This window comes from Myxocyprinus asiaticus, chromosome 15, assembly GCF_019703515.2.
Source record: "Myxocyprinus asiaticus isolate MX2 ecotype Aquarium Trade chromosome 15, UBuf_Myxa_2, whole genome shotgun sequence".
Lineage (NCBI taxonomy): Eukaryota > Metazoa > Chordata > Actinopteri > Cypriniformes > Catostomidae > Myxocyprinus > Myxocyprinus asiaticus.
The window spans coordinates 5392110-5405918 of NC_059358.1; the positions used below are offsets into that span (position 1 = coordinate 5392110).

The 13809-nt window shown below is 37.4% G+C and overlaps 1 protein-coding gene across 1 annotated transcript in view; it reads left to right on the forward strand.

Annotated features, from left to right (window-relative positions):
- LOC127453076 (CUB and sushi domain-containing protein 3-like) overlaps positions 1-13809 on the forward strand; it is a 435789-nt gene that overhangs the window by 57320 nt on the left and 364660 nt on the right. Inside the window, 1 exon segment of the mRNA XM_051719109.1 lies at positions 8619-8731. Coding sequence (XP_051575069.1) covers positions 8619-8731 — 113 coding nt within the window.

The following is a 13809-nucleotide window of genomic DNA, read 5'->3' on the forward strand; positions in this document are numbered from 1 at the left end:
ACAAGCTATGTAAAAACCATTTTGCAAAAAATGTTGGTAAAGTAACATCTTTCTATGAGACCAGGTAGAAAAAACGTGTATTTTCCGTACTAATACCTACAAATGCAAATTAGATTAACGGCAGACCTTGCTTACCGGCAAAGAGATCAATCAGAGTCATTTGTATTTGGATAGCGCTTTTCACAACACACAGTGTTTCAAAGCATCTTTACAGAAAATCATGCATTAACAGAAAATGAAACTGTAATATCTATTAAGTCTTAGTTATCATTGTGTAGTTTTATTAAATATGATTGTAAATTGTGTATAAAAATAAATAATTTAATAATTAAATAATAATTGTATTTATAACCCCAGTGAGCAAGCCGAAGGCGACTGTGGCAAGGAACACAAAACTCCATAAGATGTTGGTTAATGGAGAAAAATAACCTTGGGAGAAACCATGCTCACTGTGGGGGCCAGTTCCCCTCTGGCTAACCAGCGTGAATATAATGGCAATATTAGTTATTTATGTGCAGTGCAGGTCATGGTTTAAAATTTGTAAACTAAGTAAGTGTTAAGGTCCAGTGTTTATACAAAGATTTTGTAGGAACTGCAAGATTAATGACTAATGTCTTTGAAGTTAATCCTGGATTAACTGCAGAAGTTCACATTGATGCATTGTCCTTTGTTAGTTGGCTGATGAAGGGTTTTGTTGGCAATTAATTGCTATTCTATGTATTCCATCTTAAGAGTGTAGTCCATCATTAGACCAAGGTGATGCAGGCAGAGATCAGTGAGGTGCATCGCAGATCAACCGGCAGGTCATTTCAGTTAGGTCTATCCTAAGTCCAAGGTTCAGGCAGTGGCATATGAAGTATACCATGTCTTATGGTTGGAGTTGGCATCAGTTCATCCCCTGAAGTCCATCGTAATAGACTGAAGTGATGTCTGGCTGGCACCAGCTGCATTTAGTCATCAGAGATACACAGCATTGGAGTCCGACACCAAGCAGGAACGGAGCTGAATTTGGCCGGCTCTGGTAACCTCTGGTAAGATAAACATAAAAGAGAAGCTTTATTCTAACAAAGTCTGATTGGTGAGACGGTGTTCTGTATGCAAGGCTAATCGGACAGTTATTTACTCAAACTTCAGAGCTCACCGTGCTGATTGGATAACACAGTGTGGTCAGATCTGAGTGCAGTGTGTTTGAGTAATTGGCCTATCTTGAGTTCTTCTAAATAGTGTCTGCCCAGTCATTTAACTTTGAAGTGTCTTCAATGCTACAACACACACACACACACACACACACACACACACACACACACACACACACACACACACACACACACACACATAGCACTTATAATTTTTTGCAGTCTAAGAGGGAAATTGGTCAACTTTGCTTTATGGACAGTACAGTGTCATCTTGTAATCATAATTCATCTTACAAGTATGGAGAAGCACTCAGGCTCTCTGGACAGTCCTATTATTGTTGATAAATGACATATTAGCTTCATGAGTCTGGCTAGTGGAGCCGTTTGCAGTAAATTGTTGCAAATGCTCACTGAGGTCGTAATACTTTGCTTTAAAGGAACAGTTCACCCCAAAATTAAGATTCTGTCATTGTTTAATCACCCTCATATTGTTCCAAATCTGGATATGGGAAATTCTGAAGAATGCTTGCACTTGTCTTTCCCATACAATGATAGTTTCAATAAGAAGAGAGAGACAGGACTAACAACCAAATGTGTATATACTGTTTCTAAGTGTTCATTTGTCTTTCCTTGCTACATATATACACTGATCAGCCACAACATTAAAACCACCTGCCTAATATTGTGTAGGTCTCCCTGGTGCCGCCAAAAAAGTGCCAACCTGCATCTCAGAATAGCATTCTGGGATGATATTCTTCTCACCACAATTGTACAGAGAGGTTATCTGAGTTACCGTAGACTTTGTCAATTTGAACCAGTCTGGCCATTCTCTGTTGACCTCTCTCATCAACAAGGCATTTCCATCCGCAGAACTGCCGCTCACTGGATGTTTTTCGTTTTTGGCACCATTCTGAGTAAATTCTAGAGACTGTTGTGTGTGATCCCAGGAGATCAGCAGTTACAGAAATACGAGGTGATTGGCAGTTACAGAATTAACAGTTACAGAATTATCGTGTCTATTCATAATCAAATGAGTATTTTTTTTTTTTTTTTTTTATGCTCAAAGGTTGCTCTTTCATAGCTTGAAAGACTTAATATTCTCAGTTATGCTTCAGATGTATGTCCTAAAACAAATTGTTTGAACTTAAGCAAAAGTCTCCATTCCACACAATGGAGATATTAAAGTTCACCCAAAATTAAAATTCTCTTGTGATTTGCTCACCCTCATGCCATCCCAGATGTGAGCAGGGAGGGAAATTTATAGTAAAAAAAAAAAGGACTTAAATAGTTATCTGTTTCTCACCTATCATATCGCTTCAGAAGACATTGATTTAACCACTGGAGTCATCTGGAGAACTTTTATGTTGCCCTTATATGGATTTTGGAGCTTTAAAGTTTTGGCACCCATTCACTTCTACTGTATGGACCTACAGAGCTGAGATATTCTTCTAAAAATCTTTGTGTTTAGCAGATGAAAGAAAGTCATACACAACTGGGATGGCATGAGGTTGAGTAAATGATGAGAGAATTTTCATTTTTGGGTGAACTATTCCTTTAAAGACAGTAATTGTGTGGCGAATGTGTGGCCACTCTTTGTGTTTCAGTGTTCATGATTCTGTGAATTTATAGCAGTACAGTCAGAGTAATTCTACAGAACAGCTTTGTGTTTGGGCTGCCTGTAATTACACATTTTTATTGTCATGGTTACTGCTTTTGTCATTTATTGCATTTGCATGTAGAATTTAAAGTGTTACTACTGCATAAAAGCAGAAGCTTAAAGGGACAGTTCACCCAAAAATGAAAATGTTGTCATCATTAATTCACCCTCATGTTGTTCCAAACTCATATGACTTTCTTTCTTCTTTGGAACACAGAATGAGATGTTAGGCAGAATGACAGCTTCATTCACTGTTCACTTTCATTGTATGGAAAAATGGTGCAATGATGCAAATGATTAACATGTTTCCTGATATCTCCTTTCGTGTTCCATGGAAGGTAGAAAGTCATACAGGTTTGGAACAACATGCAAGTGACTAAATGATGACAGAATTTTACATTTTGGATTAACTGGTTTATTTAAAGAGAACTGTGCAGTATTTGTATTTCGTGTTTGTGTGAATATAGACTCACAGGCATGAAAACAAAAACAAAAAGATTAAGAAATGACTGCACTCCCATTGGGATAATGCTCATCTTTTCACCAGCGTTTGATTGTTTCCCACTCGTGGTAATTAATCCCTCAGATCCACTAGCTGTTCGCAGGCTCAAAAGGTTTATTTTGCAATACAAACATCAATTAACTATGTTATTGCAGGTTTCTACCACCTTCTTGTGTATGTTTCAGTCTTAGTGGTCTATGCCAGTGTTTTCAATTGGTGGGTCACAACCCAAAAGTGGGTCACAGGTCTACGCGGACAGCAGGGAAAGAACAATGCCATGGTTCTCCCATTGAAGATATTTCGGTTGCCGCACAAGTGATAGCCTATTTAGGACAGCTGAGGCAGATTTAATGATAGTCTCACAATCAGCTAAAGGCTTCTCATCTGCACTTTTGCACGAGTGTAATGGAACCAGCTCTCGATCATGATCTGCTCTTCTCTCTGGCGCACGCGTGCAACAACCAGGCTTCCCTCGATATTGCAGAGCCCAGACCTCAAAACTGATGTGACCAATTTAAATTCTAGTGAGACTTTTCTAGTTTAAAGCGTTACGGAGGAAGTAAAGTTGAACCTCACAAAAAGTAGGCAGCCCTGACATGCCAAACAGCACTGAGGAGTTAAAGAGCAACACTGTGCTATGCGCTGATTTTATTTTTCCATTATACATCATCACCTTTACAGAATTGTTTCCCGATTTTACATGAGTAAAAGTAACTGTTATATTTTGACAAAATTTTATAGTTTCATAGGAAATAATCCAAATGTAGAATCTATTAGAGCTCATTTTATATCAACAGCGGCAGTTGTAGTTAAAGTTTCAAGATGTGTTTCAGCTATTACTTATTTTTTCATAAATACTATAATTTGTAATTATTATTACTATTATATAAGACTAGCTACACTGACCTAACCATGATAATGAGGAGCCTTTCCTCCTGTGTAATACGTATGTTCTGTTTGAATTATTTTTGAAATTAGGAAACAAACAGGATAATAATGGGCTCATATAAGTAAATATGCTCTTCAATTTGTAAAAGGGGGGAGAGAAAACTTACTGTTGCTTTTGTTGTTGACGTCAACAACAAAAATAATGTCACTTGATGCATGTACTTGTACTTGAAAACCTTGAACAAAAGCATGCAACATAAGGAAATGAGACCCAGGATACATTAAATACAGGTTACGTTTTTACTGTGGTGGGTCGCCACTTGATTTCCAATGTAAAATCTGGGTCCTGAAGCAAAACCAGTTGAGAACCTCTGGTCTATACGACTTAAAGGGTTAGTTCACCCAGGAATGGAAATTCTGTCAACATTAAGTAATTTACGTGTCGTTTCAAACTTGTATGACCACAAAAGGCAGAATGTTAACCTCAGTCACTATTCGCTCTCATCGTATGGAAAAAGATGCAATGAAGTTTGCAGCTTATTCTGGCCAAGAACTGCCCACTTAGACTGGAAGAGACTATTTGATGGATATGAAAAGCGACCAATCACAGTTTATTTTGTTTTGATTGGCCATTTAGATTTCAGCCAGCTGTAATTATTTGAGAAGAAATAAATCGCTGAACAGCAAAATCCACCTCCGTGTTGTTTCGGAGTTCTGTTGGGGTTTATTTTGTATAACAACAATGACAGCCTGACTGCTCATTGTTGATCTTATTACAACACAGTGATCCGAGAAGCAGGAAAAATAGCTCGCAAATACCTGGATGACCTGTCTGATACGTGGATATGCGGTTGTTACTCAGAAATATCAGACTGCTAGATGGCGCCATTGACCAATCAGAATTGAGTATTCCAGAGAGCCATGTAACAATCAATGTTAATGGATTCACAAACTTCCACAAGAGTTTTAAGGGACTTGGCATATAAGTATTCTATAATAATGATTTATGTGACTTTAACCTCATGTGACATATTTTCAACTGAAACAGAATATCCAGATGGAAATAATGTTAGATGGGACTTGAGTTTATTCATTGGGAATTAATCAAATTGTGAAAAGTTATGCAACATGATATTATTGGTTAATGCTTTCCCTCACCCCTGTGGCCTTGATTATGTAATTAGAACAGGTTTCATTGGCAGAGAAAGTACATTTTTTCCCCTTTTAAATTAACATGCACTGATGAAGTGTGAACAATAAGACCAGGGATAATATGTAAGGAAGTAAATTTTTCGATTTCATGTTGTCATTTCAATATTGTTATTTTCAAAAAAAAAAAAGAAAAAAAAAAATAGGGCATTTTGATTTCATGCTGTCTTTAAAGCTACAGTGAGTCATGTAATTTCTGCGACACAGGTGGCACCAAACAGAATTGCAATCTGTTTGTTTAAACGGCTTAAAATAACATCATTGGCACAAACAATGTTTGAGTATGGGGCAGCAGCATCTGTTTTTCAAACCAATGAAAGACAGGAAAGGTTGAAACTTGTTTGAAAACAGTCATTATTATTAATATTATTTTTTTAATATTTTGTTACCAGATGCTACAAAAAACAGTTACTGGGTTTTCAACTTCGGGCACTTTTAGCAATGTGAACTTCAAGAAAGTAAAGTCTTGTTTAAACATTTTTTACACACTTACTATTTGTTTTAAGTTGTGTACAAACAGTGTCCAACAGTGTGTGTACTGTACATGCATCACAGGAGATAATTTTTGTGATTTATATATATATATATTTTTTTATTTTTTTTATTTTTTTAAGTCGTTAAAAAATCCCACCACAGTGTCATTTCCAGCACATCTTAAATTTTGTATTGTGTTTAATAGAATTCTGTGCTGGAAATGACACTGATGGAATCGACATTTTTCACGTTTTGAAATGAAATGTCAGATGCCTTTGTCTTGTTAAGGCTAATTTCATAGCTTACATTTTATGTACCCTAAATGTACACAATTAAATATTATTTTCACACTTTTTGCATAATTTGGCAAAAAATAATAAAATTAAAAATAATAATAATAATAATAAAAATAAATATATATATATATATATATATATATATATATATATATATATATATATATATATATATATATATATATATATTATATTAATAATGATGCCCAATAAAAAACTCAGATCACAAGTGATATTTACTATCACTTGTTTTATATTTAATCACAAGCATGCTCTTCACTGACACTTTTGTCTATTAACAAGTACACAAACTTTTGAAAAACTAATTATTAGGGGCAAAATTGTTGGGTGTGTTGGAAATGACACCACAGTTGTGGAACAGTTGTAATTTATGGAAAAGGGAGAAAAATGGTTTATGTTTATTTAACTCTTTGTTTAGATTATGTAATTTATTTATTTATAATGGATTGTCATAGTAACATTTTGAATGTCTGCATCTGGTACAAGGCCAAACAGTAAAATCTTCACATAAAAGGCACTTAAAAGTACAGAAAATAAATGATGAAGGCCTTATAAAAAGTTTCCAGTTAACCAGAAGTTTCAACAAGACCATTATGAAACAAAAAGAAAAGCTGAAATCTTTTTGATTTCATAAAAATCAACATGACTGTGCCTGAAGTTGAAGAAACACCCTACCACTGTTTTATCCCACTGGAGCTCATTTTCATTGAGTTGTCCTGCCTGTAAGTGAAATTGTATTTACATGCTTTGATCATTTGATATCACGGTCTCCTTAATATGTTTATATTTACTTATCGGATATGTTGAAATGTTCTTCTGAACATCTGGTTTAGACATGCTTGAAATTAATATCTTAGTTCGTTTTAAAGGTGCTGTAAGCAATACTTTTGAAATACCATGAAAAAAATTTCCCCTACTAGCTGCCAGATTTCTCTGAAATAGGGGTCACAGTTGGTGAAGTGGCCCACCATTTTTTAGCCAATCAGAAAATATTTCTGGGTTTGCTGTAATCGGATTGGCTGACATGTCTCTAGAGGGTGGAGTTTTGGAGAGAGGCCATGTGATTGACAGAAAGGGGCAATCTATTTCATTGGCTAAATCTAGCGGAAGTTAACAAAGCAACTGAAAGTCTTTACAGCACCTTATATATGTTTGTTTATTTGTTTAAATGTTATTATTTTGGCAAGTGTACAATGAACTCTTCTCATTTCAAATTTTGCCACTTTAGAACTCATTTCTGCTTCAGCTGTCACAGTTTAGCAGCTCCAAAAATGCTGATGCTACTTTTGTAAAATGACATTTTAAAATCGTTGGGGCTCATTGATCTTTTCCAGCTCAATTCCAATATCGCAGAGCTTCACATTCTGTTAAAGCTGGCCTGATGGTGATACAAAGACAATGATTTGAGTTATTATGAAATGGGAAGGAATTGCTTCATTCTCTCTGCTTTATTGTCGTGTTAAATCAGAAATGAGTAGGCAAAAACCGTACAGCATGCACGACTCCTGGGAGATCCTATTGTCAAGCAAGCTAAGAATAACATACAGTGGCCCCAAAAGTATTTTGACAATTAAGCCACACTTAAAAATGTCATTCAATAGATAACAAAATACATCTGTGAATAAATACTGCTGTACCTTTGTCTTAGAACTAGCTTCACTTTTCAGAGACTTTTAAGAAACTGGTGATTTTAAAGGTGCTATATGTAAGATTGACAACAAGCATTTGAAATGGTTACTGCAGTCCAAATTCAAAATATTGGAGAGTTGTCTGCCCTGCCCCAGACTCGAAGCTCACACGGGTTGCCAGAATTAGCCAAGTCAGCATCCGTTTTAAAGGATTTCTGGGCTTTAAGATGTCTCCATCTTCCAAAGGCATCTCCAATATTTATCTTTGTTTTACTACGCCTCTGGTCATGGTGGAATTCAGACGGATGGTGAGGCTTTTTAGATTGGGTGGAATCTGTTATCTCTGATCCAGTTCGTTTGCTGGCTTCCATGGCTGCAGCACGCAGTGTTGTTTGCCTGCAAACTTGTTCAAATCTGGCAACCCGGCCGTGTCAAAATACTATTGGTGAGTGGGCAGTGGGCGGGATCACACAGGCCAAAACAGAAACAGAAATTCCAGCCCGGAATGGAAACTTCAAAGTAGAATATACTGGCTGTAGCACTGTTATCGGAGAAGCCAGTATTTCAACTTAGCATGTTTCCTAATTCTCTAATGACATAGTATGGTCATTTTACGATTTAGTACAGTAAAAATATTACATGTAGCACCTTTAAGTAGATGTATGAAGTCGGATGACACTCGGTTTTGTTATTTTGTTTTGTAGTGCAAAAAGTGTACAAATTCTTTTCAGGGCCACTGAGTTCATTTGTAAGAGAATCCACACCACTTTCTGTCTGGATGAGTAATATTTCTCTTTTCCCGCACAGGTTAACAGGATTCCAGGTTCCAGCGCCTGTCACAAGTACCGGGTCCATTTTTTCCCTGCGTCTTACCAGCGACTTTGCAGTAAGCGCCCATGGGTTTAAAATATATTACGAAGGTGAGAAACATAACACAACCTTTAATGTTCCCTGCTATTTATTATGGGCTTTAGGTTTGAAGAAGCAAACTGCACACTTTGGCAGTCAATTAAAAGTTTTTTTGTCACTGGGGTTTTGACAGCAGGCAGTGGGCGTACAGCTAGAAAAGTGAAAAGTAATGTATTCATTCCTTAAAACTACACTAATAATAACTATTATAAAAAAGGACCTTATTTCACGCTCTTTTCATATTATTCCCCTGAAGTCCACCGTATAATATAAGTAAAGGTTTCTTGTAGCAAAACAGCCGTCATTTATTATAATTTTTATGGCCATTTTACATCCTCTCTCTGACCTTTAGAATTAAACAGGCTGTTTTCGCTAATATAACTTTTAGACTTAAAAATTTAATTGGATAACCTTTTTTGCAGTGAGTAAAAAAGCTTGCTATGGGTTTGGTGTCAGGTCCAATATAGTTTGTATGGGGGCAGGGCCAGCGCTGGCCAAATTGATGCCCTACAGAGAGTTCCGTGGTCGTCTAGTGTGGGGGTGTGTAATATGCATGAGGTGATAATCTGATGTGGTGCAAGCTGCGAGGCAATCATCTGTGTTCCGCGACTGCTATCGGGCCCTTGAAAAAAGTCCATGTGAGGAAGGGCAGCTGGTGGAGTTTCTGGTGCCACCCTCGAGAGTTGGTGCCCTACGTAGACTGTGTAATATTTGTATAGGGAGCGGCAGTATTGCATGGGGGCATTCTTTAATAACAGGTGCAGATTGGGGAAGAACCTTTTTAAGCAGTACAGCAGTTTCAACTACTGCGGAAAAGGGAAGTTCTTCTGGACAAACTTTGAATATTGGCTCGATGACGCACATGTTGAGCAGACAGTGCAGCTATTTTAGATGATGTTTATCATATTACAATATAAATTGTCTTGACAGACAGTGAAAGACGCATTTGATGGGTCCCGGTTACTTTCTCTCCCCCTCCGTGCAAAACAGCTGAATGTTAAACCATACTTTCCTTACAAGCGCTTTGGGTGAGTAAAATGGGGCTGATGAACACTGTTGTCTTTTCCATGCTTCCTGTAGCACTTCACAGTTGATTTAAAGACTTGATTATGTTGTTTTATGATGTGACGGTTAATCCCAGCTCTGAGACTATATTCACATCCCGAGGTCGTTTGAACAGAGGCATAAAACTCTCTCAATGTCTCATTATGGAGCACAGCAGAGTAGGTAGCATTAATATAGTGATTAAAACTTACTGGAACTACTTATGCATTAAACAGTTTTAACACACACATTCCATCCAATCAGAATCGGGTATTCAAACAGACCATAGTATAAAACATTTTAATACTTGGGCACTTTTGAATAGTTGTTATACGGTAAGCCTTGAGTTGCTAGAGTGGTTTGCCATGCATTACTTGGGCAAAACTAGGTGGTTCCTAAAGTGTTGCTGGAGTGATTTGATACACAGTAACTAGGGTGTTCAAAATGGTTGCTAGGACATTACTAGGCGGTTGCTAATTTGTTGCTTGAGTTTTTTCCTCCCACAGTTACTAGGGTGTTTAAAATGGTTGCTAGGGTTTTACTAGGGGGTTGCTTGGATGTTGCTAGAGTGGTTTGATGCACAGTTATTACTAGGGTGTTCAAGATTTGCTAGAGGATTGCAGATTTGCCAAGGTTGTTAGGAGATTGCAGTTTATGGGCAGTTTTTTGGATATTGCTGTCTGTGTGGTTAGGGAGCTCACTGCTCAGACAGACAAACAGACAGATAGATGGAAGCTCCATCTTTTATTTCAAAACAACAAGGAAAATCTGTTTTTTCATGATATGTAGAGAAACTAATCCTATCTGTGTCCCGTTAACTGCCAGCCAGCTCAGCAATCCAGTTTTGGATCTCTCGTCATTCTTTGTAACTCAACTCACCCAAAAGTGAATGTTTAATAAGTGAGCAGATGTTGTGCTGTGTGAGCAGGTTCTCTGGCTGCTATTGGTTGTATCTGGATTATCTACACTCTAAGTGACTGTCATCTCTCAACCAGTCTCATTCTCTCCATTACTCACTCCACCTGTTACCTTCCTGACCCAACCACAGCATGCGGCCCCATCTGCTCCGTTTTTGCAGGCAGAATTATTCAGTACCATGGTCCAGGCTGGGCTCACACTTTTGTGTTTAATGTTCTTTGGTATTTTGTAGGTTTTGGAATATTAATCTTGTAAGATATTACACTCTGGAGGGCATGCAATTGCCATTGAATTTGCGATGATTTTGGCTCATTCTCATTCATCTCCATAGATCACTGTAAATGAAGAGATTGAGCCATTGGGCTGTGGTTCTCAACCACTGGGGCCTTTTATGGAGCCTTAGCAAATTTTCAAGAGGGCCAAGACTTAAAATGACTTAAAATAGTTATTTTAATATTATCCATCTTAATTAGAATGATAAAAAAACACTACGACCAAGTCCACTCTAATACGTTTTTTGGTTGAAAACTCTGTTTCTGGTTTAGATGTTTTCCATTTCCTAACATCATAGTTTGCCAAAGTATGCTGTGCTAGAGAGTATTTTAGAAAGTCTCCATTTTAAGATGTGTGTGTGTGTGTACATGTTTATACTACATTGTGGGGACCAAATGTCTCCACAAGGATAGTAAAACCTGAGATCACCTACCTTGTGGGGCCAAGCCATCGGTCCCCACGAGGGAATTGCTTAGTAAACATACTAAACGATGGGGTAGGGAATAGAAATTATCGTTAGATCTGTATAAAATCTGCATTATCCATAATGCATGAAAGAGTCCCCACAATGATATTAAAACAAGTTTGTGTGTGTGTGGATGACAGTTGTTAACGTAGCAAAATCAATGCATTTTCAGACAATTACATATTAGTAGGCCCATACTGAATCTGCGTGTACAGAACTTCTCAGAAAGCTTTGACAATGAAATTCTGCAGAAATCTGTATTCACAAATGACACTATACACTGTGCACTTACAAAATATACTATGCACTCAGCCATGTAGTGTATGAATTTTCTGTACTGATGTTGGCTGCTGACAATGATGAAGACGAGATGAAGAACCCAAGTGCAGTTTATTTACAAAGTGAGAACCAATAACCCCTGACTACACGTGAACTAAACTAACCATAGCTTGCCATAAACATCTACAATCACATCCAATACTTGACAACTAGACAATGAAAACATGAGGGCTTAAATACAAGACATGGGAGAACAGAAACCAATGAACAAACAGAACTCATAACAAGCTAATTAAAAAATAAACCAATGAAAACATGACACATGAACATGGAGGGAAAACAGAAATCACATGACAAGGGAACAGGAACTAAACTTTTCAAAATAAAAGACATGAATCAACAAAATACACCTGACATTTTCAAAGTGTAGTATCATCCCAAATGGAACACTTAATGTTTTTTACTACACGGAAGCGTTCACCTTTTAACAGACGGAAGTGATGTTTCGAACCCAAGTGGTGTGTTGCCACTGGCTTTAGCGTGCTATCCACCCTCAGTTCAACACTTGTATCTCAATAATGTACATATTCACACAGCATGGTATGATGGTAAAGCGTTTAACTAACTTTTGTAATGTGCTGTCTTCACAGAAGTTTCACTAGTTGTCATATTCTCCATTATTTACAATTGTTTTGCCAGATCACCATCTCTGCTGGTAACTATACCCCTTCCACTATGTACAGCAAGCCATGTGCTCTGAGTGCACGAAATGTCCAACATTCCACACTCTGTTTTGGTGGTTGAAAGTGCATCATCCGGGTACTCGTAGTATACTTCTTTTTGTTGCATTTTCAGGGTAAACATACTACTCGCACTACTTACACTTCAAAATGATGTAAAATAGTGCAGTTTGGGACCCACTTTTAGCTCAGTTTAATCAATTTTATGTACTATGTTTAAACAAAGACCTTTTAGCTCGAGATGGACCACTGATATTAAAATGAATGGGAGAAATTGGAATGTCCAACAGTCAATGGATGTAGAAAAGGAAGTCCCGCCTTGCAGGTAAAAGAGCCAATTACATTTTAGATACAGACATCGCCTGTCAGTTAACTCGAGAACGTGCATGTCTATTAGCTGAACCAGCCTGAGAAAATAGTGTTTTTTAGTGTGATCTGAGCTAAAGAAGCACAGATTATGATTCCATTGTTATCAGATGTTCTTTGACCGTAATCTTGACCAACCATTTTGTAGATTTCTTTACCCATTCAAGTAGATTGGAGCTGTAATTTTATGCCACTTATTTACATTGAAAATAGCTGCAAAGCCTGCTCGGGAGTGCTCCAAAGATGGCCGCCGAGTGAACTGACTTGGCTTGAAAGAGACTTTGGTCTAAATCCCTTCTGTAGAATTCCACAGATTATTCCTCAAAATAAGTGCAGAAAATGCAAAAAAAAGTCAGCAGATTCCATCTTGGCTTATGTATTAGTGTAGACGTAGTCTAAAAATCAAGGTGTAAGCCTACAGCAGGAAAAAATACAGTTACTGAAGCTTTTCGAATCTATTTCAAATAATAAAACATATTTAAAATGGTCAAAAACCACAAACGGGCATGTCCACACTATTGCGTTTTTGGTTGAAAACTCAGTTTTCTGTTTCCTACCATCTTCGTTTTCTATGAATTCTTTTTCTCTTCCTTATACAGCCTTTGGTGGATTTACAACGTATCTAACTATAGTGTTTGCAATACTTTTAGCAAAATATGGATTTCTCGATTAAAAAAAATAAAATAAAGAATTATGTCAAAACTCAAATTCGGGGATGATACGTGACGCCATGCGAGGATCAGACGTGTGAATGGTGAGCTCTGCGCTTTTTGCTAGTTTTAATACTTTTTATGAAGTAAAACGGTGAGATTTGATACACTCTGTTCCATAACTGTTCTAAGAGGACAATATGTCAAAGAATTCAAAATTCTCGGGCTCTAGAGACATTAAAAGACACTTCAGTGCTCAAGCTAATGCCCCCGAGCAGGCCGCGGGCCTGGGAGTCGAATTGGTTGGGAAGGTGCGGGAAATGCGGCAGGAGATGCTGAACATGTCAGCAATG